The following is a 19,569-nucleotide window of genomic DNA, read 5'->3' as shown; positions in this document are numbered from 1 at the left end:
GTTCCACCGCCGCACGCTGGGATCCCAGGCTCGGGGGTGGCATGGCCGAGCCTGCTAGCGGTTTCGTGCCTTCAGCCGGGTGGCTTCCAGCCCCGGAGATGAACCCTACCGTGGGGCCGCTGAGAAACACCGCCTCGCCACAGGGCAGCTGGGCGCTCTGGGCGATGCTGCCGCCACCGCCACCTCCCTTGTCGCCACCCGTGGACGGGTCGAAGCCTTCCTCGGAGGCGCAGCTCGCCGGGGACACGCAGCCTCTCTCCGGGGCGCCGCCCCCCTTTGACGCCCACATTCTTCCCGGGGCTCAGCCTCCCTTCGATGCCAAGTACCCCCTGGACTCTCAGCCTCAGCTCAGCGGCCAGCCTTCCTGGGATTTCCGGGCTTCGACATCCTGGTACTGGAGACAGTCTCCCGATGGTTTTCCCTGGCATCAGAACGCACACAACTTTCCAGGTAGGCCGGTATCCCTCTGATCGTTCTTCCCTTTACCTTTTCTCTCTCTTCTCTCTCCCCTGCCTCTCCACTCTGTGCTCTGTTCTTGGTGTTTGGTAATGTCTTAAAATATGTCCGACTGGAGTTGGCTAGTAGGTTCATTCCGTTTGGCTATTATTTTTAAATTTCAGCTATGTTCCGGAAACGTCAAATAAAACACCTTTTTTTTTTTCTTCTTAAATGCCTGTCTTGGGGCTTCAACTTTAGGCCTGGGCGCTGTTCCTTAGCTTCTCTCGCTTAAGGAGGCTGCCTTGCCACTTGAGCCACAGCTCCACATCCCGCTTTTTCTTTTAGGTTGGTTAATTGGCTGGCTTGCAACCTCGATCCTCAGCCTCTGAAGCCAGGATTGCAGGCATGAGCCTTATTCTTGTGAATAATACTTATCTTTGTGGAACTTAACATCTTCCGAGAGTGGGAAGACAATTAGGCAAATAAAAGTATGTGTTTGAAGGTGCATGTCGGACATAGTAGGGCATGTAATCCTAGCTGTACTCCTCACACACTGCAGGCTGAAACAGGAGTTCAGCGGCATTGTAGGGGTACATAGCAAGATCCTGCCTTAAAACAAAACGAAAAAAAAAAAAACAAGACCAAAAAAGGAGGGTAATGAATTCTGTGAAGAGATAAAGGAAAAACGAGTGCAATTTTGAATATTATTGTCACTTACAAGGAAAGTGACATATGAGTATAGACTTCAAGAAGTGAGAGATTAGAACTGTAAGCAGGGAAACAGGCCAAAAGAAGTTCCAGTGAAAAGGCTGTAAGTCAGAATAGAAACTAGAGTGGCTAGACCAATACTGGCCCTGGGGTCCAGCGCAGAAGATTGAGGGAGAGGACAGATGGGTAGGTAGTTCCTTGTAGATGATGGGACTTTGATTTGTATTGCCATTTGCGTAGTCCAGGGGAGTTCTACCCATTTGATTCATGTTTTTAGCAGGGGTGGAAAACCTTTTAATTCCTCACCCCTCTCAGGCCCACGAAATCACTTGATATGTGAAGGGGCAGGCACATTTCCTTGTAGATGACTGCCAGAGAGCTGTCTGCTTGTATTGATCATTTAGTATGGCTTGTAATGATGTAAATATTCAAGTGGATTTGGGCAGCAAAAAGGCTTCCCCACCCCTGTAAAAGATTACTCTGGCAGCTGATGAAACTTGAAGGAAAGTGAGACTAGTTAGGATGCTATTGGAATTGTTAGTGAGAGATACTAGTGACTTAAAATCAAGAGTGTATGTGTAGGGTGACATAGTCAAAAAGCCTGGGATGTGAGGTGTGAGATAAAGAGGAGACATGGGTAACAAAGGTTGTTTTTTGTTGTTGTTGTTGTTGTTGTTAGTTTTTTTCCCCAAATAGCTAGAAGGATAGAGTTGTAGATAGGGAAGAATGTGAATGGAGCAGATTTGGAAGACCAAGATTGAGGTTGGAATATGTTTAGATCAAGTAGAGATTCTGAATAGGCTGTTAGCCATTTGTTAGCTATTAATCTATACTTTCAGATGGAAATTTGTTAGTAGAGTTGTAAATTTGGGTCTGCTGGCATTTAGATTGTACTTTAAGCCATGAAGCTTTTGGGATATATATTTATCCAACTATATGAGATCCAGTTTCCATTCAGTTGAATCCATACAACTAGTACTTACTGCTGGATGTTAGGAATGCTAATTTGACTAAGTCAGATGAGATAGATTCTCTAAGTCATAGTACAGTGTGATGGATAATAAAGGCATTTCAAAAGCAATTTAGAGTTTAGAGGAGGTTGGCAAAAGATTTTGAAGGAAGTGTCTTGAGAGTAGTGTAGAATTTGAAAAGGGATACTTACATAGCTAGAGATAAGTTTTGGAGACTGCAGAGTTCTAGTGTGACTGAAGCAATGTATATGGAAGATGTGGGGGAAAGGCTGGGTAAGAACTGAAATCTCGTAAGAGAACTCTAGGAGCCATTTGTAGATACTGGCTCTGGGCTATGACAGGACTGCAGAATTATTTTTGTGGTGTAGGTATGCAGGATCTGTTGGAAGGGTTTAGGGATTCAAGACAATTCAGGAGAGTGGCACGGGAATGTAAGATGAAAGATTAGGGTTTCTGAGCAGGATAATAGCTATAACAATAGAAAGACGTGGTGGGATTTGAGATGTATTTTACATGGTTCTCTTTTCCTAGTATGAAAGGGAGGATCAGGATTAGAGGATTTACTGATAACATTCCTACTAGTTGAAATAGCTGAAATAATCTAATTAGGTTATATTGTTCATTCTTTTACGTAAGCATCAATGGTCACAAAGTCTCACTTGTATTACTTTATTTGAAAAATGCTTAAGGTAGTAATTGATGCTAGGTTTTTTGTTTTGTTTTTGTTGCTCATGGGGCTTGAACTCAGACCTGGGCACTGTCCATGAACTCTTGCTCAAGGCTAGTGCTCTACCACTTGAATCATAGCACTACTTCTGGTTCTCCAGTAGTTAATTGGTAATGAGAGTCTCGTGGACTTTTCTGCCCAAGCTGACTTCAAACAACGAGCTATGGTCAGCACTCAGATCTCAGCCTCCTGAGTAGGTAGGATCATGGGTGTGAATCACCAGTGCTAGTTTGTTTGTTTGTTTTTTAACCATTCTTCCTAAAGGGGGTAGTGTACCAATGCTTTTACTCCAGTATCTATGCTATGTCAGAGTAAATACAATTTTATATTATTGTAAATTGCAACCTTTAATGGATTTCTCTTTGTTTTTTAGTTAAGAATTCTTATTTTCCACGAAAATATGGTACCAAATTTACGGACTTCAATTTTCCTCCTAATAAAAAACAGAAAAAAAAGGTATTTGTAAACTATTGTTAAGCATGAACTTTGGTTCTCATATTATTGTGTCATATTTTTTAAGTGTCTTTGTTAGTGAGATATTGGAACTCTACTATAGTTGGATTTAAAATAAATTTTTTGTTATTATAAAGGTGATATACAGCGGAGTTACAGTTACATCAGTATAATAAGATTTTTTAAGGGTCTTAGCTAGAAAAGAAAAACTTAAGGACTGGGAAGGTGGCTCAGTGGTAGAGCACTTGCCTTGCATGCATGAGGCCCTGGGTTCGATTCCTCAGCACCACATAAGCAAAAAGAAAAAAAGCCAGAAGTGGCGCTGTGGCTCAAGTGGTAGAGCACTAGCCTTGAGCTGAAGAGCTGAGGGACAGTGCCCAGGCCTAGAGTTCAGGCCCCATGACTGGACTCAAAAAAAAAAAAAGAAAGAAAAACTTAAAATCATTTTGAGCAATTGGAAAAAAGAAAACATTAGCTGTTTCAGTAAGAATCAGGAATAAAAATAGTTGAGAACTATGATTACAAATAAATATAAATCTTATTAAATTCTGATAAGTTTTTAAAATCAGTGGCACATTGGGAGGTGAGGGATGAGATTCTGGAAGGTAGAAGTCTAAGTGTTTTCTTAATACAGCATGGACTTAGATCAAACTATAATGACATAGACCATTTATTTTCCATTATTGTTTTTTGCTTTTTAACATAGAAGGGTCTTATAGGAACATATATCTCTGTAGCAAAAAACAAAAAGCAATTTTTCTGTTTCTTTTTTTGTATTAAATTCAGGTAAAATTAAATGTAGTGTTTCTACTTGAAATAGTTTATATTTAGTCTTATTGTGCACAAAAAGTGAAATTCAGACTTTTTTGTATTACTGTTATGTTTGTTGTTTATCTTAATTGATTGCTATCAGTACTTTTTTAATAGAATTTGTCATGTTTGTGAAAATTTTTGTTTGTTTGTTTTTGTGTGTGTTGTTCCTGGGGCTTGAACTCAGGGCCTTGGCACTATCCTTAATCTTTTTTGCTCTGGGTTAGTGCACTACCTCCTGAACCCAGGGGTCTACTACTTCTTTTTTATTGGTTAATTGGAGATAAGAGTCTGATGGCCTACGCAGGCTTTAAACCTCAGTGCTCAGATCTCAACTTCTTGAATAGCTAGGATTACAGGCATGAGCCACTGGGGCCTGGCATGAAAGTTTTTTGTTTTTGTTTGTTTTTAATGTTGAATACTCTTGATTATGCTTCACAAATCTAAAACTGTTTAAATAGACTGCCTTTATTCAAGTTTCGCTTATATACCTAATCTTTCAAATTTGAAGTGTACAGTATACATAATATTATTAGTTTAGAATTAGTTGAATGCATAGAGTTGATGTTCTTCATTTTGACATGAAAAGTTGAATAGCTTGAAAAACAATTTATATTAATGATTGGTATATATGTAGCTTATTAACAATCTTTATATTAAAAAGTAAGAAACCACTTTTTATATAGTATGTAGTCTAGTAATAATTTGTTTTATGTTTATGAAAATAGCAAATTGTGAATTTTTAAGAAAATAATTTTATTTATACCTGGTTTGTGCTGTTACTTTGCCAAAAATAAACAGAATCCATCTTTTAAAAAAAACAGAACCAGTTATTTATTCCAAAGATCCTAATACACTGGGGGTTGGATTAAAAAATATATATATACATATTGTTGTAAAGGTGATATACAGAGGATTACCATTACATAAGTCAGGTAATGATTATATTTCGCTTTGAATTATGTCATCCTTTCCCTCTCTCTCTCCATTTTTGCCTCCCATCCCCACCCACAAGTTGTATCGTTCATTTTCCACATAGTGTCTAGTGAGTACCACTATTGTATTCACTCTTTGTCCCATCTTTTCTGTGCCTCCCCTTAACTTCCCAAGGAAAAATAAACAAGCAAACAAAAGGAAAAGACAACAAAAACAGCAGCAGCAACAAAAATCTTGGAAATATAATTAGAAGTTTCTTCTACATATAAGGGGTATATGAAAATAAAATGTGTTTCTAGAAGGAGAGTTATGTTTTTATTGTTGACCAAAGTTTTTACCAAGAGTCTAATCCTTGTTTGTTTTTCTTAGCAGAAAAGAAAGGAACCAGTTTTTCACTTTTTTTGTGATACTTGTGATCGTGGTTTTAAAAATCAAGAAAAGTATGATACCCACATGTCTGAACATACAAAAGTAGGTATTCTTGCTTCTCTTGAAATTCTCAGCTTTTCCTTACAGGTTTATAGTTTTCATAGAAATATTTGATGATTTGACCAATGGGAACAAGCCTGGGATTTGGATTTTGAGGGTGGGGACCCACTGCTCTTGGGAAAAGTAAGATGGCAGCAAAAAAGAACAGTCTGGCAGCTCTTTGTATGTGTGCACCTCTGCTGCTTGGTAAGAGTGTTACCTCTCTTCTCATACTCTCTGCCTCTTTGTGAGTTCATTCCCTGTAAGGCTTCCTTGACTATACCCATTCTGTAATTAGCTCATCCCTCTTAAGGATGATACAGATTTTAAATATTGGAGTACTCCTATAATCCTAGCACTCAGGAAGCTGAGTTGGAGGCTCATGAGTTCAAGGTCAACCTGGGCTACTTAGCAAGACCCTGTTTTATGAAAAATGTTAAAGTTAAAAAAAACTGAAAACATTTTACATGGTGCTGATCTGTGCTTTCATTCCAATGGAGAAACAAATGAGGTGTATTACTGTGTTGTTGACGGTGAAAATATCTTACCTTTCTAAATATGGCTCTGTTTTGGCACAATCTTTGTTATCAAGTGATGATACCATAAAGATGGAAAAACTGTGTACATGACAACTTACCTTTGTATGAACAGTAGGCAAATTTAATGTGGGAAACCTTAAATTGTCTTTTTTAAAAAAAACTCTTGCAGTGTCCTGAGGCAGATTGCTCTTTTAGTGCACATGAGAAGATTGTACAGTTCCACTGGAGAAATGTAAGTTTTTATGTTTTTTTAAAACTTTTTTTGATACATGCCCTTCTTATTTTATTGATGTATTACCTTCACAATTCTTCATTTGTGCATACAAATAGCACTAATGGAGTGCTTTGTAAGGGAGTTTCACATCTTACTTAATCTTGTCCTCATAAAGAACTATGCCAGGTATGTCAATAGCTCCATTTAATAGTTTAAAAACAAATGATTTGTCTAAGGTATCAAGATTGATTTTTTCACTGGAGTTTCTTGACTCTAAATTCTGTGTTTCGCTACTTGAAATTGTCATGTTTACTCAGTGCTTTAGCTTTCACCCTCAAATTTGACTGTAAGTCACTCATTTCAGTATTCACTGTAAGTCAGAAAAAATAATTTAGTCATTTCCTATATCTAAAATTAGGTTTCTCCTATTCCCTGATCAGTAGCATTAAGCTAAATACATGAGAAATCACTCCTTTTCCTTTAAAGGAACAATCATAATATGCTTGGAAAATACGGGCGTCTTAGTCTAAAATTCTTTTTCTGCTTGTAAACTTCTTGTTGGCTTCAAAGTCATCCACATAATCTAGAGCATACACTATACTTCCTGATGTTCAGTAGGCTTTTTCCCCTAGATGCATGCTCCTGGGATGAAGAAGATCAAGTTAGACACACCAGAGGAGATTGCAAGGTGGAGAGAAGAAAGAAGAAAGTGAGTAAAGAGCTGAGAGACAGTAACTTTCTTTGTGGCAAATAATGACAGTCTCATCCTATTGTAAAATACCAAAAGGGAAATTTGAAATTGATCTTTTATAATGTTGTGATCATTCAACTGGACATTATTGGTGCTGATTTTTTTTTGTTCTTCAGAATTGGTACATAGTGACATTTAGAAAATTGCTACTTGATTATTTAAAAATACAATTTTATTATTATTGTTGTTGTTATTATGTAGTTGTACAAATTCTGAAAGTCAAGTTATAAGTACAGTCCACCATGGTCAGTGTCAACCCTTTCACTACTCTCCCTCATTTTCTTCCTCCTGTCCCTACCATCAAATTACGTAGTTCATTCTTCACATAATGTACATTGATATAATGACTACATTTGCTCACTCTTCCTCTCTCCACTCCTGTGAACCCCCCTTTTCCCAACACCCCAAAAACATGTTTCTACTTCCTATTATTAGTTTTGATAAACAATACTTTATTCAGGGAAGTTAGGCCTTTGGATACCTTTCAAGTCTAACCACCTTTAGTCAGTTTGTGTGTAAATACATTGAGCCCTGTATATGTTATTATGCATTAAAAAGATAATTTTTATTGGAGGAAGTTCTATGGTACTATGGAACAGGACTGTAAGCTGCATGGCAGGGAGCATTGAGTGTAGCTTTTGGGAGAGTTAATAGGAACTCTTATTTAAATGACATCTATTGTAATGCTATTATATTTTATTTTTTGAGGGGAGCTAGTATATGCTGCTCACTTGACGTTTAGTGACTGACACAGTAATGGGTTAGGTAATGTTATTTAAAAATGTATTGTTTACCTAGGTCTGGTGGCTCATGTCTACATAATCCTAGCTACTCAGGAAGCTGAGATCTCTGAGTATCATGGTTGTAATCTAGCTGGGTAGAAAAATCCATGAGACTTTATCTCCAGTTAACCAGTAAGGAAAAAAACAAAACAAACTGGAAGAGTACTAGCCTTGAACACAAAAGCTCGGGGACCAGTGCCCAGGCCCAGAGATCAAGTCCCGGGACGGGCCAGAAAATATAATTGTTTACTATATATTCATTCATTTTATTTTTGACACAAAATTGTTAAAAGACTGTTATATGCTGGTCATATAACAAATTCTGTTCCCTATAGAGCAGTGAACAAGATTGTAGCAGTCACCTGGCTTATTACTATCTTCTTATTCTTCATTTCTCCTATTACAGCCTTACCAGAGTGCCTGTCTGTAACAAAAAGAACGTGTACCTTTCTTCACTGAGAAAATCTTGCTAAGAAAAGAAAATGTCAACTGAGCTAACTGTTGTTAGCGATAATTGGTTTAAACTCTGGTTCAAGTATGTGGATTATCTGCCAGTCCCTGAATCAAATTTAACCTTTTCTATAAATACATAGCTTTTTAATGCAACCTCAGCATTTTTCATATACGGTAATTGGCATAGACTTAGATGTCTGTGGTTCTGCTGAATTTTGTATAGTATTTAAAATTTACCATGTGAATATCTATATATCTATATATATATTTGTCGATTGAATTACTGGTAAAGAGTGAGTTATGTGAAAAGAAGCCTCAGCCTGGACAATGATAAGGATGGCTGTAGGTTCCAACTTAGAAGGCAAAGTTTGGACCACAAAATAGTTTAGTGGAAAATTTTCATTCATTGGATACAAAGCTCCTTACTTCCCATGATGCTTCTTTACAGGTCCCTTTTTTTATCCCCTGAAGTCACTATTCCCCAACTATCTTTTTTTTTTTTGCCAGTCGTGGGACCTGAACTCTGGGCCTGTGCAGTGTCCCTCAGCTCTTCAGCTCAAGGCTAGTGCTCTACCACTTGAGCCACAGTGCCACTTCTGGCTTTTTCTGCTTATGTGGTGCTCAGGAATTGAACCCAGGGCCTCATGCATGCAAGGCAAGCACTCTATCATTGAGCTACCTTCCCAGCCCCTCCCCAACTATCTTATTTGTTGTTTTGCTTGCTTTTCATTTTGTTTTTATCTATTGTTTCTATCTTTTTCTTCCTATTTTGCACAGAGGAATAAACACAGAAGAAGAGTTTTAAAAAACTGTCAGTGTTGGTATTGAAGATTGTATCTTAGATGGGATGGAAATGTTCTGTTTACACTATTTTTTCTCTGCTACTTAGCTCTGACTTTGGTCAGTTAGAGGCTGTTGTGGTTCAGTGGTACTAATCCCTTTTTTAACTTTAATTCTTCCTAGAGCACTGACTGGTCAGTAGTCAACAAATTCTGCATAATAACTAAGAAGTTGTATAAATTATTGTGAATCTCCCAAATTTCTAGTTCTCTTAAAGCAATAAGAAAGGTCGGAAATGAGTTTCATTTGCCAGTTGGATTTCTTATCTCTAGTGGGTATGGAAATTAAATAATTACATAAATGGGGAAATAAGACCAGTGTTGAATTAGTGTCTATGTAGCTATTGTGCTCTCCCAGACTCTTCCTCCCTTTCTCTTAGAGGACCTCATCTAGGCTGGAAAGTTAGGGTTTCCTATGACAAAGAAGGATGAGGTAACGGAAGCCAGGAACAGAGGACAGACATTGGCATATTCAAGGAACTGTGAGTGTAGATTAAGACAAGATAAAAGTGTCATAAAGTGGCACTTGGAGTGGAGATAACTTGGAAGAACACAGAATGTGCTTGGTGGCTGATGCTTGTGAGGCTAAAGAAGAAAGGGATTTTTGAGGAGACTTCCAAGTTTCTTTCTAAGCCCTTCAGTGAAAGGTGGTACCTGAGATAGGGAACTCTGGAGGAGACAGGATTGTGAGGTGCTGATTTTGGACACTTGAGTATGACAAGATCCTGAAACATCTATTAAAGACTGACCTGCGTGTAGATTTTTTTTTTTAACATCATGATAACTACAAATGTGGCAAAGAGTGAAAAGAGATTTAATGCTAAGCATTGCATCTTGAGCCTATGCTCCTTTAACTCTATTGAAAGGCCTACTAGAGCATAAAAAGCAACAATGTGGCGAGGGGGGAGCCAGAAAGGAGGAAGAAATGGGACTTTGGTGTATCATAGAAGCTACTGAAGAGGAAGGAAGAAGGTTGGCAGTGTGGATTGCTATGGAACGGTCAAATAAAACAAGACCCAAAGGACTGGCTTTGTGAAATACGTAGTGCTTCCTTGATGTGGATTCCAGGTGATTCCTTAGCCTTTAGCCTTTGTCCTCAAGTTTTTTTTTTTTTTTTCCATATCTCGCTATTGCTTTCTTCAATCAGTCTATGGCACATTAGATGCTGCAGTGGAGTATGTGTACTTTGAATCCGTTGAGTACCTTTTTACCTTCCCTTTTCCAGAGTCCCTCACTATGCAGTTTTAGCCTTTTAATTTCCTGGCTATCCTCTAGATTGTCAAGTTGGACATAAGTTCTCATCCATCTATCCAGCTCTCACTGTCACTTCCAACTGGTCTGGACCAGTTAAGGCTTTCCATTCCTTAACTCTTTAACCTCTTTGATGTCAACCGCCTCTGTCACTCTCCCTGACTTGGCTCACTTCAGCCACTCTTGTCAGTATCTCAGCTTACCCACTTGGCCAAGTCTTAGTTCTGGCTCAGTTGCTAGGTCCTGTTCCAGAAAACCACACCATTGATAAGTACCCTGCAAGTGAATATTCAGCAGTGTGATTTGACCTCAGGAATTGACTTGGCTAATGAGAAGCTTAGGCTTATTCTTTGTATTCATTGTTTTGTGGTAGAAAATCGAGTACTTACTTGTTACACAGATGAGTGTGTAGTGTAAAATTTAAAAATAAATTTAAGCTGATTTTCTCTTAGCTAGCCAAAATGCTAATTAAAACAAAGTTCTTTAAAACTGGTAATATTCAGTAGTGTGAGCTAAACTTCGCTATAACACACAAGATACTGTAACAGAGTATATGCTCTTAAACGTTCAACATCTTTTTACCTCCAGATTTCTGGTGTTTTTCACCTCAGTGCAGGGTGAGTCTCTAACTTTCAAGGCCATCCATGACAGTGGTTATTTCAGCATGTTTTACTTATAGGAGCTTTTGGTCCTTGCCAGACTTGTTATTTATGATAACTCATACTTCTAGAAAATCTTAACATTTTCATCTTCAAATTCTACTCCTTCTTCTTTGCCCAGCAGAAATCTTGCTGTCTTTGGGGATGCATTTCTTCATCTCGCTAGAAGAATGTCTCCCATATTTTTGAATACTATATCTCTCCTCTGCTTAGCATAGATGTCTTTTATTGGTCTATCATTTTTTTCATTTGTTTTTATTCTGGAATAAATTGTCAGCCTTGAAGGTAATAAGACCATCTTTTACATGGTTGCTTATATACTGTTGTGTCATAGATATGTGGGAGGCTTATAAATGTTAATATATGTAAATAGTTGAATTATTATTATTATTTTATTTTTATTTTTGCTGCTCCTTGAGCTTGAATTCAGGTGCTGGGTGCTGTCCCTGAGCCTCTTTGTGCTTCAGTCTAGCACTCTACCACTTGAGCCACAGAGCTACTTCTGGCTTTTTCTGAGTAGTTTATTGAGATAAGACTCTCACGGACTCCTGCTCAGGCTGGTTTCAAATCATGATCCTTAGATCTCAGCTTCCTGAGTAGCTAGGATTACAGGCCTGAGCCATTGGTACTCAGTAACTACTGTAATTTTTCTTTTTAACATCAAAAGTCTCCTGATACAGAACAGACTACTGAGACAAACAAAATTGATGTCTATTTGAAAGCATTGTTTTCTGAAGTAACATTTTCCTGTGTGAAGGTGAACTCTGCTTTCCATGGTTCTGTGCAACAAGTAGTTAAAAGGAAATATTTCTCCTAGCTTAAAAAATTTAAGCAGTATTATTACTGTGTGTGTTTATATAAAAACTCCTGATAGAAGATACATTTGATTTTCTGTTAGTAAGAAATATCAACTTTTGAATGTATATTAGTGAAAATTATGATATCCTTTAATAACTTTTTGGTGTTAATTTAGATTGAAAATTGGAAGTAAATGTTTTGTATTTTTAGCTGTATTTTTTTTTTGTCTTTTCTTTTTTGGTACTGGGGATCGAACCCAGGACGCTGCACTTGCTAGGCAAGCGCTTTGCCACTGAGCTACATCCCAGCCCTGTTTTGTATTTTTAAAAGCAAACTTTTTTTGTCTATGGCTAAGGTCATGAAAACTAGACAAGAATAGATTTGGGAGGCAGAAGCAGAAGCCAGTGGCCAGAAAAGTTAGCAAGATCTGCCCAATTAAAACAAAATTCCCGGCTGGGAATGTGGCTCAGTGCATGCATGAAGCCCTGGGTTCTATTCTTCAGCACCACATAAGCAGAAAAAGCCAGAAATGGTGCTGTGGCTCAAGTGGTAGAGTGCTCTAGCCTTGAGCAGAAGAGCTCAGGGATCGTGCCGAGGCCCAGAGTTCAGGCCCCATTACCGACCAAAGAAAAAGCAACAAAATTCCCCCAGCCTTTGCAAACTGTAAAACTTTCTTTTAACAACCGACCAAAAACAAAACAAGTAGGAGGTACAAATGCTATATTGGCATTGAGGAAAATGTAGTAGAGGTTGGTTTCTATAGACTGCCTTTCAGAAAGTAGACCATACTTCACAGTATGACCACTAGGCGGCATGGTTTTGTAATATTTTTCAGAATTCACTTAGTTCAGGAAATCCCTTTGATTTGTATCCCAAATTCATTCAAACTAAAGAACAGAGGCTGCCTCCTCTTTAATAATGCAACATCTTTTTGAAGTTCAGAAAGACTTGAAAAATAGTGGCATAGCTGTGTTGAAGCAGTTGTGTTTTGGTGAGAATAAAAAGGGATTGTAGTTACAGAAGATTGGCCTAGAAGAAAAGTCAATAAATGGGTAATCATTTGAGAATGAGGAGCAAATCACAGTAGGATGGAATGTGTGGAGATAATGGTTGGCACAGTTTTGTTGTACTTAAGGGTAGTCACTTAAGGCATTGTTAGCTAGAGGGGATAAGAAATGAAGAAGAGAAAAAGGTTTGGTGTCAGGACTTTTCCCGCATGATAGAGGAAAGATAGAAAGAAGTATGGGGAGGAAAGTGATGTTAGATCAAAATACAGAGAAGCATGCTGTGAAATATCCCCTGTTAGAAGTCTTAACATCCATTCTCTAACAGGAAATATTGAGGTAAGTTATATCTGTACATAATTATGCAATATAAGATATAACTTGAAGTTTTTCTCTAGTAGTCTTATTATTTCAAAGAGTATTTTATTAGCCTGAACTATATGCTCTTTATTCTTCCTCACACATTATTTTAATTTTTTAGTTGCAAGCCTTAACTATATAAGGAGGGATTTCACTATGATATTCCCAGGCAGGTATACAATGTATATACCCCTGCTGTGGTCTTCCCCCCTTCCTAATACAGTTTCAACAGATTTCATTGTTTCATTTTTATACATATTGACAATCTATTTTGACCATATTCATACTCTTTCACCCAAAGATAAAGTGACTCTGTTTCCAAGGGTTTTTGTGTTTTGTATGTGCCAGTACTGTGGCTTGAACTTGGTCTCACAATCTCTCTTGGCTTTCTTGCTCGCTGTTGTCTTTCTGCCACTCAAGGCGCTTCTCCTTTTCCTTACTCTTACATCTCAGTTTTATGTTGGTGAAGAGGGCTCCTGATGATAGGTGTGTATATAAATAGGTCTGGTTTTTTGATTCCCTTTCTGAAGCAGAATTCTGTTTTCTAGTTTATTTATTTTTCTCTATTTTTTAGTCTCCAGGTTCTGTATAAATGATAATAATATAAATTTTGGAAGAGGATTTGACTGATTTCAAAGCTGAAACTTAAAATCTTGCAATTTTGGAAGGAAAATTAAGAGATTTCTTACCTGCAGGAGCATGATCATTTGCTATTTTTTTTTAAAAAAAGACTTCTTCCAAAGGACTTTCTTCAAGACTTTCGTGTGTTATTTAGAAAATCCCTTTATATGTTGCCTAAAATCCATTTGCTATTAAAAAATGTTTAAATCCTTTATATTGAAAAACACATATGTAATATCTGCCTACTTATATATGATAAATTAAAGTCAAACATTGTGAAATATCAAATCATATTGTTTAATCTGTGGTTCACCATGTTAATAGATTGCAAGATTCAGAACAATAATAGTAAAAAAAACTGTTAGAATGGACATGTAAGCTTGAGATTGTGAAGGAACCTGAGTGCCTCTTTACGTTCCATGCCCACCGCTGTGAGGCTGGCTAAAATGATTACTTCTTTTGTCATCATTTCTACTTCCACATGTTCTGTCTTTAGACTGAGAACAGCTGGCTACCATCTTTCCTTTAAGACTTATTGTCACTTCTCCTCCTCTTTAAGAGGCTGCAAATAGTTCTTTCATCTTTATTCAGAGGTTTTATTTTTCACCCTTTTAATCATCTTTGAGACTCTTCTGAATCCCTTCCAAGTATTTTCCTTGTCATTTCATTTCCATCACATTGACACAGTACTCTGAGAATATCTGGCCACTTTGAGTATCACAAAGCTTTTCACACTTGTACTAGAGTCAGAGTCCACTTCATACAACCTTAGATTATATTTGTTTTTAGAAGCATAGCTGTATGTTATTGGCCAGCTATCAGACTTTTTTTTTTATCTTGTATGACCTTGATCCTTTCCTTTTAGGTTTATTTGTAGCTTGAACATTCATCATCTTTTGTTTATAGAGGTGGTTTTTCTTGGCTGGGTATATTGCCTTTCACTGTCCTTATTGAAATTCATTGCCTTTTTCCTGATTACTTCACCACTACCCAATGTCATTTCCTTTCTTCTTTTCCAGATTGGCTAACTCATGGGCTTCATATTGTCTGTGCTATTCAAGCTAGTGATGTAGTTTATTGTTTTTGTTTTAGAGGTGAATCTGGAGAAGTATCCTAGAAACAATGGCAGAACACAGTTTGTTAATGTTTCTCAAACTTTCCTCTGATGACTAGTCAGGCTGAATAGTGAGACTGGTGTTCTCTCCTTTCATGTTTTACCTCCAGAGGTTGATCTCTCTTATCAGAGTTTAGGGCCTGCATCTCCTTACATCTGTGCTACAAAACAAAGAAAGCAATTTGTATTGCACATTACCATCAGATTTAATCTTTTTTTTTTTTTTTTTGCCTGTCATGGGGCTTGAATTCGGGGCCTGGGTACTGTATATGAGCTTCTTTTGGCTCTACCACTTGAGCCACAAAGCTCCTTCAGACTTTTTTTTTCTTCTGTTTATGTGGTACTGAGGAATCGAACCCGAGGCTTCATGCATGCTAGGCAAGCTCTACCCCTAGCCACATTCCCAGCCCCAGATTTAATCTTAATCATAGTCTTGTACATGTCTCTCTGCTTATAACTTTTTATGGCTTCCCTTTACCTGCTGTATTATATACAAACTTTCTCAGATGAGAAAGTATCTCACAAGGCACATTTTGGCCAGAACCTCTCTTTCTGTGCCATCGTCTATAAATGTATTGTATTTCATACATAATTACAAATATGTGTGAATATCACACTTTCTGTGGTCTTGGTTTGTTTGCATTATTTTTTCTATTTACATCACTGAAGCTTGTTTTCTATATTAATAAGTCAAATCAAGACCAATGTCCTTCATGTTTCTTTCTTTCTGGATTTTTCCATTTTGATAATCTTCCTTTTCTACCCACCCCAACTCTATACTCTTGAGTATTTATATTGTTAATATTTTTGTTCTAGTTATAGCTGTTTATCTGCTTTTCTTGCCCTTCCTGGTATATCATATTTTGAGAACTATCTCGGTGACTTTGAGTAAACCCAGCATGCATTTGCAAAAGTTACTCAATAGACTTGTTATTTCTTAAAGTATGTTAGGGTACTTGCCAACTAGATTCTATCGGTTTGAACATATTATATGACATATTTTATTTCAATTCTAACATAATCTGATTTGGTAAAGCTTATCTGTTGTAAACTAGTAGCACTTTATAATGAGGTAATATTGGTTTTTTAACAAAAATTGCTAAATTTAGTTACTAGATTGTTAGCAACTATTAGTTGCTAGGTAGCTTAAAGCTTTACACAAAAAACTCTTTTATAATTAACTTCCATTATTTTCTAGAAACTACCCAACTCTGTCCAATATTGAAAGGAAGAAAAAGCTAAAACTTGAGAAGGAGAAGAGAGGAGAAGTATTAACGACAACACAGTATGGGTAAGTTTTATAAAACTTCACTCTCAAGGTGTGATGTAATTGACAATACTTTTATGAGTAAGTAAAGGAACAGAAACCAAGGACTTAAAGTTTCTTTCTTTTTTCTTTTTCTTTTGTGTTAGTCCTGGGGCTTGAACTCAGGGCCTGGCCACTGTCCCTGAGCTTCTTTTCTCAAGGCTGGCACTTTACCACTTGAGCCACAGAGCCACTTCTAGCTTTTTCTGTTTATGTGGTAATGAGCAATAGAACCCAGGGCTTTATGCATGCTATGCAAACACTATGACTAAACCACATTCCCAGCCCTTACCATTTCTTCATTCTCAGTTCTGAATCCTTTGCATCTGTAACATTTTCACTTTAAAGAAAGTTTAATTGTAGCTTAAAATGAGTATTATCTTGTATTCATAGGAGTTCTTTTTTTTTTTAAGATAAAGTTCCTTGAACCTTTGTCTCTCAGATGAATTGTCTCCTCTTTGCAGAGGTTTTCAGTCTGTATAGCACATGGCTGAGACTTTTTTCCCTCATTTTCTGACACTATTCTGCATCTTGCTTTCTTCAATACTGAAAATTTGACTTGGTGATTGCCCCATATTGTAATCTACAATAATCCCCATGCTTTACAGATGTGTAAGAAACTGAAGGATGGACTGTGGTATTTTTTTGTTTTCTTTTTCAACCAGTTTCCCACACAGACATTTAAGTTCTTACCAGCCTTTTACTGGTACCAAGTTGCTATTACATAATGTATTTCATAAAAGTGTCCTGAGGATTCCTAGAAGTAGATCTGCTGAGGTTAAATATTATATCCTTCCTTCCTTCCTTCCTTTTTTCCTTCCTGTCTTGTCCTGTCTGTCTGTCTTTTTTGGCTAGTCTTGGGGCTTGGACTCCTGAGCTTTTGCTCAAGGCTAGCACTCTACCACTTGAGCCACAGCGCCACTTCTAGCCACTAAACCTCATTCCCAGTCCAGTTAAATGCACACACAAAACACACACACACACACACACACACATATATATTTCATATGCACACACATTCCTTTACACATTGCATGGCCTCTATATCATTTATAGTGTTTTTACCTCACCAAGTTCTCTTAAGCCATCTCCTGGTCAGTGTCTAACCATGAAGTTCTTTTTCTAATTTCTATCATCACAGATATATAATGTATGTTCTTAGAATTATACTAATTATGATTTACAGTGATTTCAGTGGCTCAAAATTCTTTTTGTGTTTTATCTGTTACATATAGCTGTTAATAGTTTCATTTTTACTGTTGTATAGAAGTCAATTATGAAAATATATATCTTTTTCTCTAGATAGACATCTAGGTTCTTTCCAGTTTGGACAATTATGAATAAAACTGCTATGAATATTGGTGTATGTACATGTGCCAAGGCTTGAACTCAGAGCCTCACTCTCTTGCTTAGCCTCTTGTTCATGGCTGGTGCTCTACCAGTTGCACCATTTCTTTAGTCCAGTTAGCTCTTTTGCTGCTTAACTAGAGAGTTTCAGAGTTTTCTGGCTTCAAACTATGATCATCAGATCTGAGTCTCTTAGCTAATATTGCAGATGTGAGCCATTGATGTTCAGCTTATGAACACTGTTTTTTGTGGGAATTAGTACTCATTTTCATTGATACATATAGAGAGTTATATAGAGAGAGCAGATCATAGGGTATCCATGTTTAGCTTTAATAGGTTTAACAATAAAACCATTTACATTTACCAAAAGTAGTTTGAACCAATTTATGCTTCTTGTTTTGTCTGTGTCTTGGTCTTTGTTTGGTATTGTTATACTGCTCTCCCATGTTATATCATTTTCCTTCTGACTAATGATGTTGAACATCTTGTCATGTGGATATTCTCTTGTGAAGTATCAGTTTAAGCCTTGGACTATTATTTTGTGTTGTGTTGTCTTGTATTTTGCAGTACTGGGGTTTGAGGTTAAGGCCTCATGCTTGCTAAGCATGTACTCTTATCCCTGAGCTATACCTCCACTTTGAGTCTTTGCCTAGTTTTTAATTGAGGTTGCTTTTTCTTGACTTGTAGGAGCTGTTTATTAGATACACTTTTTTCTTTGGAGTATATGTATTACTGATACAACAGTCTTTGTCTTGCCTTTCTACTCTCTTAATGAATGTCCTTTGTTTTCATACAAGAGTGAGTAATTTTTCAGACACATCTGTGTTAGGTACATCTGTGGTTCTTGATAAGGCTCAGTGCTATTGGGGACTGGTTGGCTGATAGGCTAGGATAGATAGGCAGATTCTATTTTGGTGCTCTCTATTCTTTTGTATAGAAAATTGGGAGTGTATACGTATTTTGTGTATATAGCAGTATGTGTACATGTGTGCATATATATATATACACATATTTTTGTATGCTTGTATAAATATATGAATATGTGATTCTTTTGGCATCAAATTCTTTAAAAATTATAGCAAGCCCTTGCATTGTAGATTTAAACTGATCTTGTCAATTTAACTAATTATTACGAAAATAAGATAATACCTTTCACTTACTAAGGGCTCAGTCTCAGAGTTATAGTACCCTAAATGCAAAGCATTTTTTTTGTGTGTGTCAGTTCTGGGCTGATGCTCTAGCACTTGAACCATAGCTCCACTTCCAAAAGCACTTCATTTTATTTAATTCTTTCTGTCCGCATGATTCTCATTCTGACAGACAGGAGTAACAATAAAAGATATTAATATTGTCTAAGAGGGATGGTGAGTAAGGAGCAAAATTGAAATTTAGGCTCAGATTTCTAATTCTTTGTACTTCCACTATTAAAGAATTTTGCCTGATAAAGGGCAAATAGTTTTTCTTTGAGAAATTTAGTCCCTCTAAAAAGATACTTTGTATTGTTTCCTGAGAAATCCTTCATAAATGCTTTTTGAATAATACCATGTTTTTCTTAAACATAAAGTTAGAAGATGCTCACATAAATATTTGTTTTCTTTCTAAATGAAGTCGATGCAGTTGCAAGAAGCACACTGCACCTGAGCTGGCTGTGGGGCTGGGCAGAGAGCAGTCCCTGTCTAATCCACTTTAAAGTTCAGTGGGAAGCTCAAATAAAGTGGCATATTTTTGGGGGGGGGGTTCGGTTGTTGGGCCTGAACTCTGGGCCTGGGCTCTGTCCCTCAGCTCTTCAGCTCAAGGCTAGCACTCTACCACTTGAGACACAGTGCCACTTCCAGCTTTTTTTTTTCTTCTGCTTATGTGGTGCTGAGGAATCGAACCCAGGGCCTCATGCATGCAAGGCAAGCGCTCTACCACTGAGCCACCTTCCCAGCTTTCAAGAAATTTTATGTCAGGGTAATTGATGTACTTGAGTTAGCAGTAACTGAAATGAATTCAAATGATTTAAAAATTGAGAAATTAC

General features: G+C 37.2%; 1 protein-coding gene across 1 annotated transcript in view; it reads left to right on the top strand.

Moving 5' to 3' along the window:
* Positions 1 to 22: 22 nt before the first annotated feature.
* Nufip1 (nuclear fragile X mental retardation protein interacting protein 1) overlaps positions 23 to 19,569 on the top strand; it is a 36,608-nt gene continuing 17,061 nt past the window's right edge. The window contains exons 1-6 of the mRNA XM_013027505.1: positions 23 to 450; positions 3,218 to 3,300; positions 5,416 to 5,514; positions 6,220 to 6,282; positions 6,897 to 6,973; positions 16,095 to 16,187. Coding sequence (XP_012882959.1) covers positions 42 to 450; positions 3,218 to 3,300; positions 5,416 to 5,514; positions 6,220 to 6,282; positions 6,897 to 6,973; positions 16,095 to 16,187 — 824 coding nt within the window. The 5' untranslated portion in view covers positions 23 to 41. The remainder of the gene's footprint in view (positions 451 to 3,217; positions 3,301 to 5,415; positions 5,515 to 6,219; positions 6,283 to 6,896; positions 6,974 to 16,094; positions 16,188 to 19,569) is intronic.

Source organism: Dipodomys ordii, unplaced genomic scaffold, assembly GCF_000151885.1.
Source record: "Dipodomys ordii isolate 6190 unplaced genomic scaffold, Dord_2.0 Scaffold1, whole genome shotgun sequence".
Taxonomy (NCBI): Eukaryota; Metazoa; Chordata; class Mammalia; order Rodentia; family Heteromyidae; genus Dipodomys; species Dipodomys ordii.
The sequence above is the reverse complement of the archived record's forward strand: the minus strand, read 5'-3'. Positions and strand labels throughout refer to the sequence as shown.